General features: G+C 42.4%; 1 protein-coding gene across 4 annotated transcripts in view; it reads right to left on the bottom strand.

Annotated features, from left to right (window-relative positions):
- The window catches only part of BDNF (brain derived neurotrophic factor), a 67,600-nt gene extending 58,551 nt beyond the window's left edge, over positions 1-9,049 (bottom strand). Inside the window, exon 1 of one of the 4 annotated variants that reach the window (XM_037742078.1) lies at positions 8,396-9,049. In XM_037742078.1, coding sequence (XP_037598006.1) covers positions 8,396-8,398 — 3 coding nt within the window. In that variant the 5' untranslated portion in view covers positions 8,399-9,049. Of the gene's footprint in view, positions 1-7,317; positions 7,754-8,395 lie in introns of those variants that run through there. The other 3 variants (XM_037742081.1, XM_037742080.1, XM_037742079.1) reach the window with 3 other exon arrangements.
- Between the last annotated feature and the right edge of the window lie 13,783 nt (positions 9,050-22,832).

Here is a 22,832-nt window from a genome sequence, read left to right as displayed (position 1 = left end):
TTTTTTGTAATTTTAGTAGAGATGGGTTTCACTATGTTGGCTGGGCTGGTCTCGAACTGCCCTCAAGTGATCCACTTGCCTCAGCCTCCCACAGTGCTGGGATTACAGGCATTAGCCACTGTGCTGGGCATCAGAGCAATTCTTAAATACTGATTATGGAAGTTATTGGCAAGGAAGAAGTCCTTAGCAGAGAAGGAAAGTGAAAGCAGAAGAAATCATTGTTTCCTACTAAAGTAGCCAGAATAACGATGAGCATGGAAGGTAGAGAACAGTCAATTCAAGAGCCCCTGTATAATTAGAGTTCCATCTTCCTTTCCCTTTTTATTTCTCAATTTTCTCCATATTCCTTTTCTTTTTCTCTATTCACTCACCTGCAATGTCCTATCCCAAAGGCTTTGGATGTTTGTGGCACCTTTCTGCAATCAACTAATTTGTATATATTTTTTCTCACAGTAGTCTTATTACTTAGAGGCAGGAGGTGGTTGACTATTTCCTTGAAGCTGGAGATAAATCAATTCTAACTCCTTTTGGTATTGATGAACAGGTGCTCCAAAGAAATTTCTAGATAGCATAACATTGTAGCATGCACTCTGGGAACAAAGATCTCAGAGCATTTTCTGCCGCTGTTTAGGAAAATTGTTGGATCACCTTTCCCAGGGTGTGAAGATTTTGGAGTGCATTTCACATTCGCTCAGAGGTTAAAAACTTTGACAAGTATATGTTACTTCTGGTCGTGGTTCAGAAAATGCCCACAGTGGGTCAAAATGTCTCACACAAGCTACAGCTTTCTCCCAGCTTAGGCTGAATTGTTAAATCCAGAGGTCACATGTTACTACACTGCTGGTTTTTAGAAACAAGACTTTAAAAAGATTTTTTTATTTTAAAATTAATACTTTGGAATATATTTTGCCATTTGTCTAAAATAGAATTCAAGAAAGATGTCTGTTATCCCTAGTGCATCAGAAGTTATTTTAAATATGGCATCTTTATAAAAGTCAATATCTGCCTCATCAAAGGGCAATCATGTCTAGTGTGGGTGGCTGTGCCAATTGTTTTTGAACTACTGCAGCAATCTAGCCAATCCCAGGGAATGGCTTGCAGTCTTTCTTCACCCACAATTTTTTTCTTAATTATCTCCACCAGGCTGAGTTAGCTAAGGACAGATCTATAGCATTTCCTGGATGTCAAAATGCCCACACACCTTCTGCAATCCTTGGGACCTGCTCCCTTTCATGTTTCTTTTGGTTGGTCCATCTAATTATCTATTATCATGTGCATATAATGCATTATTCATGAGACCCATGCAATTTCAGGATGTAATATCTTTGATTTTAAAAGGAAATGACCTGAAAAATTAGAACTTCTGCTTGCACAAAGAAAATAAACAGCAAATTTGATAGAGGGTCTTCCATTGCACCACCTGCTTTTAAAAATAATCTGCAGAAATTTGAGATCATTCTCTAAATTAAAACTTTCCTAGCCATCATTCCATAAACCAAGAGGTTCAACATCCAGATTCCTTCTATTCTGGGTTCAGATATGTTGCTTAGATTTTTTTCTTGATATACTTAACAGGTTAAAAATTTGTGGTACCCCAAATTGTAAATCATCAAAGATTACGGTAACTCAGGCTTTACTTTCCCCCACAAAGTAAGGCCTAAGTTACCCTAACCTTTGATGCAAGAAATAGTTTCACTCAAACTTGGAACAGAAATGGAATTTCGAGTTTATTCTTAGAACATCTCCTTTGCTTTATGTGAGAGGAAGCAGAGATCAAGAATGACTGATTGACTTTTTTAGCTACTGACAAGCAGTTGGTGGTAAAGCCTGAACTCAGGATTTTAATATTATTCACTGTATTCTCTTGAAAAAAGGTATCTTATGAGGTCTGTTCCCTTCTAAGGACTGGAGCAAATAAAGGTACCAGTCTTTGTCTCTAGGCTACAAGATCCACCAAGATATGGACCATTCGGTATTGCTTATTCTTGAATCTCCAGATTATAACACAGTTCCTGGCACATAATGGCAAGTAATGTGTTGCCAATTAATACTTACAAAATAAAATTATGAATGCTAGATTCTCCATAGAAAGTAGACCTTTTGGGCAAAATGGGAAATGGCCAGACAAGCTCATGATCCACATAAGCATCAGAATATCTACCAAGATAAACAAGTACCCAGGTGTCCAAGACTGGGATGAAATTCCAGAGGGTCAAAAGAAAACAAGCCAGCATGAATTCATCCATCAGATATGGGCTGGGCTAAGTGACCTCTGTGAACGTTCCCAGGCCACAGAATCTATGACTCACAAGTAAAAGTAATGTACATCTTGGCTTTGGCTCCTTATTCTCTGTGTTTGTTTTATGGGGAATTAGCAGCTATGACTTAGATGGTGTGTCAACTGCAGGAAGATTCCTGCTTTCTTTGAGTTTCTCATTGAGGGAGAGGGAAAGACTGTCTTAGGAAGCCTAGTTAAAACTTTCCATTAGGCCTGAACATTTTGAAAACTATTTGTAGACCATGCTTTTAATTTAATTAAATAAATCAAAATAGGAGAAAATAATGTCTACAGCTCCCTATGGTACCTTAGTGGGGTTTAAGGCAGTATGGTCTAGAGAGGAACAAATGCAAATTTTCTTAAAATTTGAAGAAAGATTCTGAGTTAGTCTTTACATCTTACTGGCAGTACAGTGTTAGATAATTCTGCACCTTACTTTCCTCATCTATAAAAAGCAATTGGTGATTACTACCTTACATGACTGATAAGGAAATCAAATGAAACCTGTAAAGAACAGTCAAAGTACTATATGAATCTAAAGTGTTATTACTAGGAAATACAATGAAGTCTGTACTACAGCAGAACAATTTCTTGTAGGACTCTTTTATAATGTCGGAACGAAAAAAGAAAAAAACGTCCACCTGTTTTTAAAAACTCAGAATGAACACTCTAAAAATTGCCAAATGAGAGTAGAGGCAGGGATCAAGAATTCATAGTTCCATCTCTGCACCACAGTGTTTTAGGGATATTAATCTTTATGAAACACGTGTATCGTCCTCAAAAGACACTTGTTAAAGTAGCAGCTCTATATTCCAAAGTAAAAGAAGAAAGATGCCATATTTTTGAAATTATAATCACCCTTAAGCCAAAAAGGGGAGAAATTTTTTTTATTGTTAAAAAATTTAATCTTTCTCCCATTAAGACCTGTATTTCCATAGCACTCAACGGTGGTAAACTTTCACTAGATGCTAATGTTTATTTTTATTGTTAAGTACTACGCAATGTTCTTGACATAGAATATGGCATGTAAATTTAAGAGACTCACTGCTTGTTAAATTCCCACTAGAAAACACACACAGAGACACACACGCCCATACACGCACGCACACACACACACACACACACACACACACACAGCAGTAGCAGATCAGCAGAGAAAGACACCAGCCAAAGAAAGATAATTTGAGATACTTCTGAGGTAGCAGTTGTAAAATTAAAATAAGCAACTCATTAAATTATCCATAGAGTGAAAAGAAAGCTGCAAAAATAGATATTTTTCTGGCAAGTCAGTGCTTTTCAGAACAAATTTAGTTTTCAGCAGAGCTTTTAAATCTGATGATATCAGTTCATATTCATTAGAATTATTTAAGTGGTTAGACTAGTTTGTCCTAATTAAAATCAAAGAGTAGCTTTACTGGCCTTTGATAGAAGTATATTTAATAAAAAATATGCTCAGTTAGACCTCATTTTAACTGACAGATTGTAAGCAATATGATCGAGTGAATGTTATTTGAGCAAGTTTGAGGCTGGTCCGAAAAATCACAGAATTAAAAAATAAAAACCCTTTGTAAGTCATACTTTCCTGCTGGTTTTCCCTCATTTCTGTTTGTTGGCATTGGTGGCTGATGATCTATTTTGTGGTCGTCCAGTCCCTTGCCTTCTCTCTCTCAGTGCCTGATTTTGGAATGCTGTTTCTTACTAAAGCTTCCCCTAGAGGACAGGCCAGGAAAAGGAAAGAAACTAAATTTACCAGCTTTCTTATTAAGAAATTAGATCAGAGATTTGATGGGGAAAGAGTCTGGCAAATGAAAGGGGAAGCTTATATATGTTGATTTCAGATCTTTAAAAAGGCTTCTTTCCAATGTACATTAATAGACAATTGAAAAATAATATTTTATAAGCCAACTAATCACTTGCTTTTAAAATCTCCACTTACTACCTTGGGCATATAAATTAGATTATGTTTTAAAATAACTAATACTCTGGTTCAGTCAAATGAAAATGTTACATGCAAATGTCATAACGATACCTCCCATTTATGGAGTGCCTGCTTCCTAGTATGCAAAGCCCTTACAGACATTCTCTTCTATCCTCCAAAAATTGCTGCGTTGTAGGTCTTACTAATAATGACACTGAAAAAGCTACTGGCAGGACACACATATTCTCATCTGAATCAATACTGGTTTACTCCATTGGGGGAGAAAGACCAAACTAAAATCTCATATACAGAAATATTAATATGCCACATCAGGGGGTATAAAAGTAGGCTAGGTTACTGTTAATTTAATAGCAGCTAGGTTAAAATTCTCTCTCTTTCCTCTTTCTTCCTTTTCTCTCTGTCACCTGCCAGTCTTCTGACCGATTCCAAACAGGACAATTGAAATGTCTTGCCTTCAAGCTGAAGAGCTCTTTGTAAATACACATAAACAGTGAATATCAGGTGCACCATTCTTAAAGTGACATTCATTTCCACAACAGTTTAGGTGAAACCATGTCACCTTACAAGTGGAGTGTGTGTGTCTGTGTGTGTGTAGATGATGACGTGACACTTTTGAGATTTAAGTTATTAAAGAACTCAAGGTTACAAGACTTAGACTGTTAAGCATTTTCCCTCCCAGAGACACGAAATCTACAATTTTCTCGGTTCAACGTCAGATAAATTGGCAAGTAAACTAAAAGGATAATATTCCCTTAACGATGCATTCATTTGAAGCCCTAGCAACAGTATTAGGCAGCAGCGAGTATTCGCTAGCAAGGGATGGCGCGGGGAGAGGGAACTCTGCAATTTAGAGTGACAGATGATTTTTTTCCCATCCATCAAGCTGCCTCAAAATGTCACAATATTTACACCTCTTTCTTGGTGAATTAGAATCCAGAGACAAGCAGACAGAAAGAAAAAAATAATAATTCCGACCGCTTGCCGCTTGATTGGAAAAAGCAAACATTGCACCTTTAAATTCTGCTCCTCCATTCCCCGTCCCCCTCCCCCCCCTTCCCGGGATTTTGCAATAAATCTCCCAGTTCTGCGTTCGGCCCTGCAGATCCGTATTTAAAACAGCACCATCTGGGAAGGGTGGGTGGCGATGGTGATGCGGGCGCCTTGGAGTTCCTTTGCAGCACGCTTGGAATTGCATCAGACTGATCAGAAATCCCCCCGCCCCCAAGCCCAGCCCCTCCCGCCACGCTCCCCTGCGCGCCCCTCCCCTCCCCTCCCTGCGCGTAGATCTGACTGAGAAAACGACTGGATCTCGGAACAATCTGTGCCCCATTCGCTGCAGGCTTGCTCCGTAAACCCTGCCCTACGCTCCCTTTGTGTGCCGAGCAGCCAATCACCGTCATCTGATCCTAGCGCCTGTTTTTTATTTTTTCCTTCTAAATTTCCACAATATCCTCGCGTCGCCTATGAATCCACCTGCGCAGAGTTGGGATTCTTTCTTTCGTTTGTTAAAACAGACGAGTCTTGAGTTTCTGAAATAGGTTTTTCCCTACGTTCCCCTCATCCCTACCCCAAGCTCTTGCCTTTTAATTAAGAAGAGCTGATCCGGGGAGGAGTCCAGAACGACCAAGCCCTGGGGCGAAAACTGCCACCGGGCATGGCTCTATGGCCGGAACAAAGGACCTGAGAAGCGGGTGGGGGTGAGGGTTATAGCTGTGTGGAGAAGCTGTTGGTCCCCGCCCAGGGGCGCGTAAGTCCCTGAGCTCCCCGAAGAATGGCAAGAGGACAACGCAGCCGCGCGCTCCGGCAGTTCGCGGTCCCCCGGGGGTGCAGGCGGGGGCGGGAGAGGTAGAACACAGGACTGGGCGGCTCCGCGCCGCTTCTGTCTCACCCGCCAAGCCCCCGACATCCACCCTCCTCCAGTCCCCGGCCCACCCGGGTGGCGGCGGCGGCTCCGCGACTAGCCGGCCGCCCTCCACCGGTGCCTCCGGACGCAACCTCGCCCGGACAAGGCGGTCTGCGCGCCCAGCTGATTGGTGGCTCTGTCCAGCCGCCGCACGGAGCTACGAGTTTTCTTCTCTACTGCCTCCAGCCGCCCAGGCCCCCTTGCCCGGCCCGCTCCCTGGCTCTTCAGTCCGGAAAGGACCTTCTACTCCCAGGCGGAGGCCCCAGTTTCCCTGAGTTACCCCGACTGGCTCGGACCTGGGCTCAGTGAGGCATCCGGCCCGGCTGAGGAGCAGAGCGCGGTCTCGGCAGCTCCCCTTCCCTTGAGAAAGCGGGAGCCCTCTAAGCCAGCGCCCGAAACGCGCGGGGAGGGAGGACAGAAGGGGGAATAAAGAGGACAGAAGGGGAAAAAAAAAAGACAGAAAGAAACATCCAGCGAGGAGCGAGGGTGACGGAGAGGAAGAGATAGAATGAGGGAGGGATGGAGGCTGGAGGAGGGGGCGGGGTGGAAGAAGGGGGGCGGGAAAGAGGGAGGGAGGGGGAAAGAGAGGGAGGGAGGGATACAGAGAGAATGAATCCTTCTCACTAGAAGAGCTGAAATTACCTTGATTCATTTTGTGGAGGTTTAGCTTTACCTCCTTCCCTCTTCCCAACCTCCACCTCCTTTTTCCCCACCGCACACCACCTCCACCTCCTGATTCTAAATGCTACAAAGTCCAATTTTAGGAAATCGAATGTTGTGCAAAAGCTTCATAATTAGTAATGAATCTACTGTACACACACACACACACACACACCAGCAAAGAGAACGGAAAAGAGGGAGGTGAAGGGGAGAAAAAGAGATAAATCTTACATTTGAATCAGACATTTGCAGGTCCAAGTTAACTAAACTCATTATATCCGCTGGAAGACTGAGTTTCTCTCTCTCTCTCTCTCTCTCTCTCTCTCTCTCTCTCTCTCTCTCTCTCCCCCCCTCTTCCTTCTCGCTTTGCCCCAGGGTTCTCACCTAGGGCAATTCAAACTGGGCAAATACCAAGAAACAATCCCCTCTCTTGCTCCCCCCTACCTCCTCCCCTCCACCACGCGTCCTCTCCGGAAGATAGAGTATCAAAATAGCTCAAGAATTGGGGATGCAGGGGGTCCCCGCCCCGGTGCTTACCTTCTTTGCGGCTTACACCACCCCGATGGCTAGATCCTGGAGATAAACACTTGCATTTCCCAAAGTTAACCCAGTATACCAACCCGCAGCTTGCCAAGAGTCTATTCCAGCCTACACCGCTAGGAAGCCAACTTCAGCGAGCTCAATGAGGGGACCAAACTGGGGCTCGCTTTCCAAACGCTCCGCTCCAAAATCTGACTCTCTCTCCAGCCCCGATCTCAGTGTGAGCCGAACCTCCGAAAAGACGCTTTTTAAGGGCGACACAGGGTTGGCTTTACAGTGGGGCCAAGAAGACTACCTGGGGTACCGCCACCTCGGACAAATCCGTTGGCTCTGTCCAAGGTGCTGAATGGCCTCCGATCGTCCCGATTACACACCCGGCACAGCAGGAGGAAAAGGCTTAAAAATCTCTAATTAAGTGATACTTGATATTGCTCTAGACGGTTTCTTCCACTTCCTTACGTTTTGTCACGTGCGGATGGCTTTGCCAAAGCCATCCTGTTAATAGCTGATCACATGTTGATGAGAACCTTTTCGTCTACGAGAGGATTACCCATTTCATTACCGGAGATATGCACTTCTGACTTATTTCTCTCCCCCAACTCACCCCCCCCAACTACACCTAAACTCCCAGTCTCTACCCCACCCTTACCCCCACTCCACCGCCTAACCCCAACCTCTAACAGCATTATTGTTTTTAGATGGAAATTAACCTCCTTGCAAATGTCAATTACATACCCACATACAAATCATAGAATATGATCATACACCATACACATAAAGAAAAAGAAGGGAATGCAAGACGGCTGAAACATAAACATCAGCGTTGAACAGCCAATATAACACACACACACACACACCCCCCCCCAGCTCCAAGTTTGTTCCACGCAGTTCCACATAGCTGTGTTAAATCTCAAATGATTCCAATTAAAGTTGCACTGTGTAAAAACCCGATTCCCCTGGCCTGAGTAGCTGCTGTTCTTTGGCGTGTGAAGTGCTAGGAAGAGCCGTGATATGCCCGTTGTTAAGCAACATGTCAAGATTTTTCAATTATAATGCAGGGTTTATTGCTACTCACCATTGTGCCTTTGCTGTCCTGGAGACTCAAGTGTCTTAAAATCTCGTCTCCCCAACAGATGCTGGAAGGTAATGTGTCTTGTTTGAAGTCATCATGTGAGAAGTTCGGCTTTGCTCAGTGGATCGCCCACCACTTGGTGTGACTTATGAATCTAATAACCCTTTGCAATATCCGCAAGCTTAAACTCTCAACCACCTTGGCGACTACGGAAGACAAAGCAACTGGCATCGATGTCGAAAAACCTATAGATTTACGCAAACGCCCTCACTCCGAAAGACACGCTTCCTTTTGAGTTCTTACGCGATTCTAATGAATGAGCGAGGTTACCAATGATTGCCCAACTGCCCTGCTATGTAGCGGGTGTTTCCTAGGGCTGCCTTCTAACCGCCCGTCACTAGGTCCTGGCACAGAAAGTTCCCAGAGAAAGTGAGGAGTTTCAGGGTACCCCCATGAAAAACAAAAACAAAAACCCAGCCTGCGCACCGCTCCCTTGCCCACTGCCCAGGTCACACCTGGGGCTCCGGCGAAGCTGAATTCGGCTTGGGAGATTTCCCTGTCGCCAGGTAAGAAAACCTTCGCCTGGTCAGGCTAGGGCGGGAAGACCGCTGAGGAACTTGTTGCTTATCAGCTCCAGCAGGCTACCGCTTTAATAATAATACCAGAAAAGCGCAGCAGGGAGGGGGTGGGGGGCGGCAACGGCGACGACTAACCGCACTGTTTACGTGACCGACTCACTGTGACTCCCTGGGTAAAAAAAAAAAAAAGGAAACTTCTTAGAAAAGTTCGTGCCCCTCCCCCTCCCCCATCATGACTAAGGGTCTCCAGCCGATGAGGTCGTGAGTGATGATCAAATGGGGGCTGGGGGGGAGGGGGGCGAGTAAGTGACTTGTCCTTGGGAACAACTGCATGCGTCGAAGCGCGCATCAGCCCAACAACTTTCCCTTTTCCTCTTAGGGACTGATGACTAGGCGAGAGGCACCAGGGCGAGCCACTAGTTGCCCACAGGAACCTGTGTAAGCCGAGCTCTTGAGCGGCTGAGTTGAATGAAGTTATGACTGCGTTTGCTCTAATGGGTTATGGCTTCCCAAATGTGAGTTAACAGCCCCGGTGCGCAGCTAGGTCGGAAGCCGAGCCGGGGAGAGCGGAGCCGCGGGCCAAAGCAGAGAGGGGAGGGGAGGCGGCAGGTAGGGCGCTCCGCGATCGCTTGCTGCTGCTTCCCCGGAGTCGCTTCCGCATCCTGCAGGGGCTGCCCCGCCGCCGGGGTGCCGGGGTGAGCGCGTCGGGAGCCGGTGCTGGGGTGGTGAGCCTCGGAGGGGGCTCTCCCAGGAAGCCCCGCGGTTAGCGCGCCCGCGCTTCCCCACCAGTGGCTGCGCAGGCTGGGAAGCGGAGAGGTCACGTGTTGTCGGAAAGTAACTTGGAGGCGAAAGGATGAACTTTGAGAAGAAGAAAAAAAGCACAATAAAACAAACCACCCCACTGGAGTGTCAAATAGAGGGGGAGGCGGGAGCGGGTGGGGGAGGGGCGCCGCTCTCCGCGGGAGACGTGGGGACGACTCCGGAAATCTCGGGAAATAGGCAATAACTCGAGCTTTGGCAACGTCCCCCCCAGCCTAGGGAGGCGCTAACGCAAGGTATCTTTCCACTGAAGCTGCCCTTTCCTACCCCCAGCCCTCGCTAGCACAGCGGAGCAGAGGAACTGAGGATGAATGTAGACCAGTTGTTATGGAGATGTCCGTCGCTCTGAGGAGCGCTACTGCCCTGGGAAGTCCCCAGACGCATTTCAGGTTTCGTCATTTTGGCACTGACACCATGATTTTACTCCCTCTGAGTTCCTACCAAGGGGAGCCCACCAACGGCGTCACAGGCCCTGGCCGTGGCGCTATTGACTGCAGGGAGGAGGTACAGGTTGCTGCAGAAGATGGTGGATAGCTCTTAAGTTTCAGACCACCCAGCCCTTTCCAATTTCCAGTTTCTTTATTCCAATCAAAAGTGCTTTATTTGAATATCATTCTTGCTTGCTGATGCATAAAAATCTCACTTACACGATAGGATGATTAGAAGCAACAGAACACTAGCATTCAATGGCTGCTTCAAATTCCTCCCCCTCCCATCCCGGAAATGCCTTCCTTATGGAAAATAAGCTTTACTTCTCAATTATGTGCATGGACCTCTGTTCATTGGAGCTCCCATTGGTACTGAGTTACTATTATATTAGCAGTAAGTCCAGTGTTGAGTTCATGCCTCTCTAGAGATGTTTCCAAAGTCAAACCTGCTTATCTCAGACTCCAAATAAGGTATCTGTATACAAATGCTTCCTGGTTCTCATTAGGAATAGTTCCAGACTTGCCAGGCTCCTGGAGACCTGAGACAGGCCATCATTAAAGGATTTCAGACACCCTTACAGTCATCAACACAACAGTTCTCGCCAACCAAAAGGACTGCTCATATTGCCCACAAACTGCCACTTTTTGTCCATCCATGAATTAGCCAGCAGATGCTGCCCTAAGACTGGGACAGCTGGTACATACCATTCTCAGAGGCCTTGGGGTACAGGTTTTGTGGGTAAAACTGGTTTTTTGAGAATGTAATCCATAATGCTATTAATAACTTTCCTTGCCTATTGACAAATTCAATGACTAGCACAGATCTGCAATCTTGAAAAGACATAAGGAGATGACCACTGTATATGAACATATTATTCCCCATTGCCATCAATGTGATATATTTTTCTGACTCTTTTGTCAACAGTTTGTGGTGTGTATAGAGACTATCAGCTACTCCTCTGATGGATCTTTATTCTAGAAATTATATCTTATAGTGAGATATCCTGAATTGTTGGTGTAGGTGCCTGAGGATTCAGAACATGAATGACTGATTCATTTGAAATTATTTAAACACAAGATTGTGCTGAAGGTATTTCCCAAGAAATATATTTGACCATTGCCCTTATTTTTTGTAGCCATTAATAAAATCTCCAACTCAGGGATCAAAATGATGGACAAGAGTTGCTAAATAATGAGGGTTGATATAGGGAGCTAGGGAGAGTGGTGAAGATACGGTGTTTGCCATGTATCTATGTATACCTATTCACGCTCTGGATTTCTCAGTGATCTGATAGACGATTCTCTTCTCTTGGTGCACTGTCAACTCTCCAACTCTCCATCCACTCACCTACGTATTTTATTTTTTTCCATCTGCAGAAATCCAGTGTCATATAAGTAAAGGTTGCAATCATTTCATTTGTTAAGATAGATGCCGAGCACTGTATCTGCCACAATTTTAATCTCAGTAGCATTTATTCCTGAGGTTATCTTATTTTTTTCATGCAACCCCAATCAGTTGTGTATGAATATCACACTTCTCTAGGTTCATTTGACCCCATTCATATTTAGTAATGGTAAGAACATTTCAGACTGAATAGTGAACAGATCTTGTTCCTTAAACTACCTAACAACATAACCAAACTTAAAGTAAAATGTATTAATACAACCTAGAGGGAAGGATTTTTGCTTTCAAAATATGGGTGTTGTGCTCCTTATAGATGAGCTGTTCAATATTCAGTTTACTCCCTATACCATAGTTATAAAGCTTGTTCTTTGCCCACATCTTTATGAAGATAAGTTCAATAATTAATACAAGGCTCATCAATATTAGTAGGCACAAGAACATCACTAAGTAAATGTGTCAAGTCTTGGAATTGGTGGGAGATGGGTAAAAAAGCCAGAAATGAAAGAGAACTCCTTTTTCTTAGAGAATTAAGAAATAATTGGAGTAACTCTTAAGACAGAGTCTACTGTCTTTATTTCTAAAAGGAAATTCAGTAACTCACTTTTATAGGATGGTTTGTGTATTCCTTACTACATATCAAGGAAAACAAAGATGAGATAGTACTTCCATTCTCTTTTCCCAACTATTCTTTCCAAATCTATTTGGTTGTAGTTAATTTCCAGGGTCTGCATCTCATCTGGTGTTGGATAGATTATTTCCATCCTTCCTTTCTCCTCCTACTTTTCCTTCTCTTTAGTACTTATTCTGTGCCAGGCACTCTGATGGGACTAGTGATCCACATTTCAACAATTCCCTACCTAAAGCATCTCAGATTCTCAGAGGTGAAGAGTGCTTGGTTAATAATAGCTGAGAGGTCAACAGTGCCTTCCCCTTCATTACCTCAGGATCACTTGTTATAATCAACGAAGAAGAGTAGTCACAGAGAAGCTCCCGATGGTGACATAATTGCTATCTTGGAGCCTAAGAAAACAAAAAACAGGTAGCAAAAAACTTCTGTTTATGATATAAGAAATGATTCTGACAAGGTAGGAAGAAAGATTGGCTCTCTCAGTCACTTCCTGATCTCTAATGGTTCTCCACAGGTAATAGGAAGAGAAGCAAAGAATCACGACACACAACTTGGAAAGCCTTCTGAAAACAAGAATGCGCAATGATTGCCAAGAACCTGATGTTTAGCTCATATTTAAAAAGAACTCAAAGAATCTTCAATCTATCAAACCTAGTTTAGTTATAAACAATCAGAACTTCAAAAAGAAGCAAGCAAAAGAAAGCCTTGTGAAAGTCATGATTTAGTTTGCAATAACCTCTGTGCATTCCTGATCCTGACAAGCAAGCACGAGACAGAAGATCTGGACATGACTTAACTCAATTTCAAAAAACCAGACAACCCTATAATGAGGCTGAAGCAAGACCACATGGAATACTGAGGAAGAACTGAATGATTCTTTCTACACCATCTTACAGACAAGAGATGAATAAGAGGAAGTATGGGTAGCAAGTAAGAGAGAAGTGACGTTAATATGAAAAATTGACAGGAGATTAAGATGGGTCAAGAGCATGTCAGGTCAGGACTTGCAAGATGTACTTAACTAAATGTAAGTTCATATTAGGAATTGGAAAAAATGAGAAATAAAAACTGCAAGGAGTCACAAAACTTAGGATCATGAAAAGGCCATTGAAAACTAGTAAAAGGAGCCGAGTTTACATCATGATGGTGCCTACCAAGGTATGCTTGACAGCTAATCTGCTTAGAACATCTGGAGGGAAATTTTCACAGATGTTAAACAATGCTTCTTATAATTTAATGTGCACATGAATCTCCTGGGAACTCTTTTGAAGGTAGATTCTAAGTCTGGGGTCAGCATCAACATTTGGCATTTTCAACAAATTCCCAGGTGATATGAGGTTGTGCCACATTTTTTTCACAGCAAAATACTAAAATTTGCTGCCCCAGCCTATGGTTTCATTTGCATTATGGCTTCAATGAAAACAAGCTAATCTCTTTAGTAACTGAAGTGAATGCTATGTAACAAAAAATAATTCAAGGAAAAGACCTGTTCTTTTAACTCTAGTGTTACACAAACCACAAACTCTAATTTGCTCCTGAACCCATTAATTCTAGAAAGCTCTTAAGCACAGTGGACATCAACCTCTTATTATCAATAACACTGGCTATAGTTTGAACATTTATCATTTTGTACCTATTGGAGTAAAAAAAAAAAAAAGAGAATCTGTTTGGAATATGTTGGGCACATTGCAAAATGGAAAAGTCAGAGAAAATTATTCTAGTCATGTAAAGAGGATTGGTTAGGTCATATTCTGAGTCCTGAGCTCATTCTGGGTTTCTTTCTATAAATAGGATATTTTGGAACTAGAGAAAGCATAGCAGAAGGCAACCAGAATGACAGAGGGATTTGGGGAATTTGCTTCTGCTGAAAGGTTAAAGAAACTAGGTCTGTTTTCTTTTGTAAGGGGAGAAAAGATGGTACCTCACTGAGGTGATATCATTCTAAAAGTAGTGGAAGTAATAGGATGAGACAAGAGTGCCTTATGGAAGCAAGAGCAGAAGGATTCTGGCGAGAAATGAAGGCCAGAAGAATGGCTCTAGCTTTTCTAAAGGCTCTCAGTTAGCAGTGTTCCTACTGGCAGAACTCCACTGCTTGCAAAAGGAGGGGTAAACACTAGATTGGGATCAGGAAATAAGTGAGAGATAGAAAATGAGGAGGCAGGGGGGATCTTATCTCTTTGTTCAATGAGAACATTGTCAAACAGGCATTTATTAATCCTATAGAAGCCCTGCACTCAAGGCATATGGTAAACTTTACCGAAATTCCCCAAGCTCAAGGGCTCTGCTTCTGTAACACATCACATTTCTGCTTCCTCTTCATCCCAAAATAGCATTTTGTCCATCAGTTCAGCAAAGAAATGTAAATAGTTATAATATGCAGGATTTTCCCTCTAAATTACTTTTTTCTCTTCATCAATCCTGGAAAACATTCTCTTTTTGTTTTTATTTATTTATTTCTAGAGACAGGGTCTTGCTCTCTCACCCAGGTTGAAATTCAGTGGCTCCATCTTGGCTCACTGCAACTTCTACCTCCTGAGCTCCAGTGATTTTCCCACCTCAGCATCCCAAGTAGCTGGGAACACAGTTGCATGTCACCACACCTGGATCATTTTCATATTTTTTGTAGAGACAGGGTTCTGCCATGTTGCCCAGGCTGGTCTCGAACTCTGGGACTCAAATGATCTGCCTGCCTTGAGTTCACAAAGTGCTGGGATTACAGGCATGAGCCACTGTGCCTGGCCTGATTCTCTTTTCAGTTGGTAGAAAAGCATTGTCCATGACTTCACATCTGAGACCCCAACATCTTCATTTGACCCCTGAAGCACAGAGATGAAAGGACTTGCAGACCGTCCTGGACCACCCCATAATTTTATAACAGGGGAATATAAAGTTCATAGAGTTGATAATCATATGGATTTTATCTGTATGGTACTGGAGCATTTATGTTTTCTGAAAATTCCCTGTGAGCTATCTGGAAAATACCAGTTATTCCATGAGTTAGCTTAGTACTCTTGTCCTCTGTTAAAATTCGTTTTCAGCTTTGTGTCTTTTTACTTAGACAACCTTTGAGGGGAATTGCTCTAGGTCCACTGCTTTAGGTGGTTGACCCAAACTTCCCCAAAATGCAGGAAAGTTGGTTAACTAACTTTAGGTGGTTAAGCAACTTTCCCATAGTCACACAGCTTGTAAGTAGTAGAGGAGGAATTAAAATTCAGGATTTTCAGGTCTAAAGTATATGCTTTTAAGCACTGGACTACACTTACCTCCTCTTGCCTTCTTCCTTTCTGAATACATACATTTTTGCTTTTGTTGCAGTTTGTGTGTGTTAAAGTATTGGGGCAAGCCAGTCTCACTTAACTATACTGCTTTTCCCTCTCCCAACACCTTGACTGCTATATAATAGAAACTTACTATAATTTTCCTATGTGAGTTAGAATTAAACTGCTCCTTTTTTATCTCTGGGAAGACTTGTTTTCTAACTTTATCCAGTGTAGCAGCATAGGTTTCTATGCAAGGAGAGACTGAAGAAGAACGGTGATCACCAATTGCCCTATGTTCTAGGGAGGCTTAAACGACTTCTGGAGCCTCCTCTTCCCCTGCCGCCATCTTAGAAGATAGCAGATGTATCCTCGAAGAGGCCTCAACAGAACATAGGCCAATTTGCTTCTAAGATGCAGGTTATTCTTGAAATCTAAGAGCTGCAAATCAAAGATGGGGTATACACTGCAAATTAGGGGGCACTAATGCGATGACTCAGAGTCCCAGAATGGGTCTGAATATGCAAATCACTGTGGCGATGTTCCCAAAGTTTTGACAGATCTATGTTAAGGCAGAAACAAGGACATCATATTCTCCAATATTGCTGTGATTCAGAATCTAAATAGTGACCTGAACACCAGAAATGTCAGCCAAGAAATGGGGAAAGGAAAAGACTGGCCAGAGATCTGCGGCTGACGAGAAGCCTGTGAACCCAGTGACTTGGAATAAAGACAACTGGGAGAAGCCTGAAATTTCAAGAGAAAATGAGAAATCCCTGGCCTTAATGCTGAGCCTTTCTTGGTGTCCCCTGTCTCTGTACTCTGTTTCCTACCTCCTGTAAGACAGGACATCTCTTGGAATTATCTGATGTGTTGGAAGGGGGCTGCGAGAGAAAGAGCATTCATGCTGTGTTATGGTTGTGTCACCTAGGCAAGCAATTTTCTTTCTCTGGGCCTCAGTTTTTCCACTGATATAATGGCCTTAGATTTCACGTTGTTTTATGAGTTGAATTGTGTCCTGTCTAAATTCATATGTTGAAGTCCCAATCTTCAGTGCCTCAGAAAGTAACCCTGTTTGGAGCTGCGTCTTTAAAGAGATGATTAATTTAACTTAATTTAACTGGATTAGGGTGCAGCTCCAATCCAATGTGCCTAATTTTTTTTAAGAAGAGGGAGACACCAGGGTTGCACATGCACAGAGGAAAGACCATGTGAGGACACAGTAAGAGGACATCCATCTCCAAGCTGAGGAGAGAGGCCTCAGAAAAAACCAGCCTGTTTGGCACCTTAATCTTAGACTTCCAGCCTCCAGAACTGTGAGAAAATGCGTTTCTGTTATTGAAGGCATCCAGCATGTGGCCTTTTGTTTTGGCAGCTACAGCAAACAAATACAGGTTTCAAATGGCCCAATTAGCTGCCTTCCTATTTCTGTGAAACTTCCTTCAACAGGCCCAGTATTGGGATGGACTGAAGTTGACTGCAAATTCTTTGATAGTTCTTTCATCAAGAGGTGGGGTCTATGTGCCCCTCCACTGCTTTCGGGTGGCTCAGTAACTGCTTTGATCAATAGAAAAAGGGAAAAGTTACACTTCTAGCTTCCTGGTTCTAAGCTTTAGGAGACTCTTCACCTCCTCTTCCTCTGTCTTGGAACACCTGTTCTTAGACCTCTGGACCACCATGTAAAAAGTCCAACTACCCTGTTGGAGATGCCATGTGAAGTGGTCATGGGACTACATGGAGAGAGTGAAAGGCCCAACTGAGCCCAGCCTTCCAGTTTGCCCTGCTGAGATGCTGGGCATGAGTATAACTCACTTGGACACTCTAGACCAGACCAGCAGCCAGCTGAAGGTCACTAAGTGACCCAAGTCAATGCCATGTGAAATGAATTGCCTAGCCAAGACCTGCCAGAGTTCCTAATCATCAGATATAATATTGTTGAGTAAGCCACTAAGTTTTGTTACAATTCTTGTTAGCTTGTTACAATGATATAATAAACATTTCTGAACTGATTTACTAGACATTTATGATTATATTAATTCTATACAGGCTCATTCTTACCAGGTCTTACATTGTGCCCATGGAGAAAGTAAGGTGCCATTATGAAGGGGTTGGGGGTTTGGACTGAGATTTGGATTCAGGTAATCTCTGCCATTAATAAGTCACTTGTTTTCTTCAGACTAGTCATTTGACATCTCTGAGTCTCACTTTCCTTATCTGTAAAATAGGGATAATCACATCTGCCATGTAGAGTTTTATGAGGACTTAATGTGTTAATTAGATATTTTATCACTAGGCAGATAGCATCTGGTAAATGGTAACCGCTCTTACTGCAATAGTAATGCTACTGCTGTTGCTGATAATCATGATGAAACCAGGTCACCTGGCCCATAACTGCCAGTGGGGTTGGATGGAATGGCCCTTCCAAACAAGCCACTCTCCTTGGTCTGCCATAGGGCCAAAATCTCACCACTGGCTTTTTCAAGTTACAGCATTTCAGTTTAAGGACTCAATATCTTTTAAATTTCCAGATATACCTGGCAAGGTTAACACAGGCAAAAACATTACAAACTGAGATAGCAAAGTGAAAAAAACATATGATTTAATACATTTTAGAACTAGTTTTGGCTACAAGTGGTTCCAGATCTAAAATAACAGTGGATTAAATGTGGTAGAAATTTGACTTCCATGTAAATTGCAAGTAGGTCTGGAGCCATATGATGTTCTACAGTGTCAGAGACCCAAGCTCTATCTGCCTCCTGTCTGTCTTCTGCTGTATGTAGTCTCATTCTTCATGTTATCTCATGGGATAATATGGCTGCTGCTTCTTCACCATCAGGAAAGAAGATGGGTTGGGAAGGATACACCCTATTACATTAAGGACACTTCTTACAAGTTGGACAAATTGCTCTTGTTATACACTACAGTATTGTTCAAAACTTAGTCACAAGGCCAAATCTAACTCCTACACAGGGTGAGAAATGTAAACTTGACATCCATGTGCCTAGTACATTTTATAAATTCTATTATCAAGGAAGAAGAGATGCTTACCGGGAAAAAGAAGTAATCTTTGTGACAGTCAACAATTTTTTGACTACTATTTCAAGTCAGGAGTGGTAGTAGGCAGTTCAGGTACTTTGCAGCCCTATGAGCTTATTTATTAATTTACTTATTTTGAGACAGAGTTTCGCTCTTGTTGCCCAGGCTGGTGTGCAATGGCATGATCTCAGCTCACTGCAGCCTCTGCCTCCCAGGTTCAAGTGATTCTCCTGCCTCAGCCTCCCAAGCAGCTGGGATTACAGGCATCCAGCACCACACTGGCTAATTTTTGTATTTTTAGTAGAGACAGGGCTTTGCCATGTTGGCCAGGCTGGGCTCGAACTCCTCACCTCAGGTGATCCACCCATAGTGGCCTCCCGAAGTGCTGGGATTACAGGTGTGAGCCACTGTGCCCATCCTGCGAGGTTATTATTATCATTCCTATATAAGAGAGAAAGAAAGTGAAACTGAGAAGTAACTTTCAAAGTCACACAGCTAGTTAGTGCCTAGGCCAGGATTGGACCCAGCTCTATGTGATCCAAAGTTCATACTCATTTCTCTCAAGCAACCCTAGTTCCAGTCCTCTCTTGACCACTTTACTGACTATGTGACCTTGAGCCAGTCATCTGCCCAAAGAAAGGCAGATTTACTGTGAAGCTAATGAAACATCTCACTTGCACAAACTCCTGGAGAGACAGGAGTTTCCAGGAGCTACAGAGTGTTGGGGATGGGGTAGAGGGTTGGAAGCCAGGTAGCAATCAGGAACTATTTCTGTGTAAGCATTTCTTGCAGATTGACAGAGACTTAAGAAGAAAGAGACGTAAACTCTAAGGTTACAACAATTATTTGTGATTTCTTTCCTTTTTTATTTTTTTATTTTTGATACTGGGTCTAGCTTTGTCACCCAGGTTGGAGTGCAGTGGCATGATCACAGCTTACTACAGCTTCAACCTCCCAGGCTTAAGTGATCCTTCCACCTCAGCCTCCTAAGTATCTGGGACTATTGGCACACACCACCATCACCTGGATAATTTTGTTTTTTTTTAAAACATTTTTTTGTAGAGATGGGGTCTCACCATGTTGCCCAGGCTAATCTTGAACTCCTAGGTTCAAGTGATACTCCCACCTAGGCCTCCCAAAGTGTTGGGATTACAGGTGTGAGCCACTACAGTTGGCCTCTTTTCTTATTCTAAATAAATATTTGCAAGATTTGTGTTTGGACCTAAGGTTGTATCTGTAACAGTATATTCTTTTCTTAAACAGGGTCCCCAAATTGTATATACTTAAGCTCTCACAAAACCTGGATCCATCCCTACTGCCAAGCCAAAATTCGGCAAATTTCAAAAGAATGAATTTGAGCCCTATCTTAAATTTTGAATAAGATTTAGATCTCAGAAATGGCAGAGCAGAGACCCTGACCAAGAGGACAAACCCAGAAGGAAGCTGTGGTGGGGTTTTAGAAACACAGAAAGACAGACCTTCCCCAGGGATCTCTCCCACATTCCTCCAGAGAGGGACTCTTTGCCTCTGGCATATTCCCATGGCCCTGTAAGTGCTCTTTAGCTCATTGCACATTCTGCCTTCTGAAAAATTACTTGTGTCCATATCAATCCCTTCACCCAGAGTAGCAACTGTCAGAAGGCAGAAACCAGGCATCCTTCATCTCTCTACGAGATTCCAGCAAGGGGCCTGTTGCAAACCAGGAACCAATAAGTAGTTGGTGGATTGAGAAATGTGTGGACTTAGGAACATAAAAGGGTGCACAAAAGAGAAGTTACTAACTCATTTCTTTATTGCATGATGTTTTCCAGATCTCAGTTTCCTTCTGTGAAATGAAGGCATTAGATCTATTAATCTCTAGGAGGGCAATTGTGAACCTGACAATAGTGAACTAATTAACATCTCTACACTCTGTATTCTCAGAGTGCAGGTTTTCTACCTTGAATTGAGATGAAATCCAATCTGGAGGCCTCATATTCATTAAAAAGGCCTTCGGCATTCCTTGGAAGTGTCAGATGTTGGCCTGACCAAATTTCAGCAAGGATAATTGCATTCTGACAACTTCGAGTTCCCCTGAACTCTTCAGTTGAATAAGGTAAGCTTCGCTTCCCATCCCAAATTATTTTGCACTGCTGTCCTTGGCCTTTAAACAGAGATGTCACCTCATTTGTAAGCTGTTTCCTTCTTTCTTCTAAAGGGTTATGTACTTTTGCTGAAGTTCAATAATTTTTAAGAGTTAAGGCATTGTATAATTATAGGTAATCCCCTTGGATGAAAGGCTGTTCCTGCATACTATCTCCAGACTAGTTTAGGACCTTATAATTTGTCCTCCAGTGCTAAAGACAGTTACTTTGAATGGTATGAAAACTCCATTACAGTGATTGGTCCCAGTGTTAATAGGAGGGGAATGAAATGAGATGAAAATTCAAATACTCTTTCTCATAGACACGCCATCTTGGCTCTAAAAATTTTCAAGGGCCACAAGTGTTATCTAGTCAGTAGAATAAATATAGACCCCAGTGGGCTGTGCACTGGAGACTTAAACATCCCCAACCTGACTTGATATAACTTTCAATCTAATAAAGGAATGAGAACATGTGTGAAAGGTATTAGAAAGTGAGGCAGCTCCATAAATACTGGTGGGATCACAATGACATTTATTTGTTTATTTTCTGTCTTTGTCATGGAATGCAGTAACAGAAGCACTAATGTGCCATGACTTGCCCTCACACTCAGTTGAAGCAAGAAAGCTCTGTAAAATCATTTGTTTAATATTAGGGAGGTAATTTAACCCATTTTACTGGGCTTTATTTTATTAGAAGCTGCTATAATAGGCTTGCATCTGATAATTTTACTTTGATTATAATAACATCCTTTTCCTCATAATGATGAAATTTTTTCCACTCCTTTGATGTCTGTGCTAATTGCTATCTATTGTAATATTTAAATTCAGAATTAAAATGAGTTCCTTCCTTCATCTGTACCTCTTAAAAAAGCCAGGTTGTGAACACAATGACAGCATATCAAACCCAAACCTGAGGTTTCTTTAACAGCTGAATGACCCTGCTGTTTTTAATAGATAGTTCATTCCTTCCATCACCAAATGTTTACTGAGTATTTCCTTTGGCCAAGTACAGGTGTTAAAAAACTTGCTATACCAATATGACCCTCTGACTTTGCTCCTTCTTGACATGGATAGTATATATCTTGGAAAAAACTGACAATTTCATAAATTATATCTGGAGTTAAAATAAATAAAAATGGGGCAAGGAGGAAACGAAAAGAAAGGAGGAAGGGTATGGTCATGAATTAGAAAGTAAAGTTCCTGTAGAAGGGCTTCTTAACTTTTTTTGGACTTCTGGAATCTCTTTTCTAAAAAACATATGCACTTTCCAAATTTTGCCTAGAATTTTGGCATATATACAGACTCACAGAAGCCCCTCCAAGCAACCCAGCTCCATAATGGTATATTTGGTTGAAGTTGAGAAAGCACTCAAGTGGGCACACAAAGCATGCAATGTGCCCCTTGAAAGATTTTCCATGTGATTATTGACCTTGTGCCAGAGTTTTATGCATTGCTCAGTCATGTCACTCAAGACAGGGAGCTTCCCGTTATGACCTTAAGTGCATTATTATTATTATAGTTAGTGAACATTCTCCTAATATTGTGATCATTTTATTGATGATTAGAAAGCCTTTGGATTATACACTTCTTCAGTGATTATGATGTAGTTTATTAGTTAAGGAACTGTGAATACTTTCCCCTTAATTTAGGAGACTGAAGGCAGGGCTATCATATGGCATTTATACAACTTCTAGGCCAGACCTGTTCACTGATCTTTCATTTGCCTACTGTTATGACTCTAACAAAGTGGGACAAGCAGAAATACTCATGGATGATCAAGAACTTAGGGTAGATAACTGTAGGCAGAATCCTAGAGGCACCTAGAACTTACAGGCAAACCAAGACAAAACTGAAATCTCTGTTATCAGGGATTTATGAATGAGAGGGGTGTGTGCGTGTGGTGTGTACACTTTGATCCTTTTAAGGAGAGAGGGAGGGTATCTGACAATGCATTTATGGAAGGACTTCTGACTGGTAGATGCTAAATAAGTGTATTGACTGGGTGACAAAAGTATCAAATATGTATAAGGAAGCCATTTGCGTTATTGAAAATAGTCTCAAAAGTCACCATCCTGCAATTTTTGCTGATAAAATAGATTTCAAAGCAACAAAGATCAAAAGAAGCAAAGAAGGATATTACATAAAGATAAAAGGATCAATGTAA

The sequence above is a fragment of the Cebus imitator genome, unplaced genomic scaffold (genome assembly GCF_001604975.1).
Source record: "Cebus imitator isolate Cc_AM_T3 unplaced genomic scaffold, Cebus_imitator-1.0 Scaffold113, whole genome shotgun sequence".
Classification (NCBI taxonomy): Eukaryota; Metazoa; Chordata; class Mammalia; order Primates; family Cebidae; genus Cebus; species Cebus imitator.
Note: the sequence above shows the minus strand (reverse complement) of the source record. Positions and strands in the feature narration are given on the sequence as shown.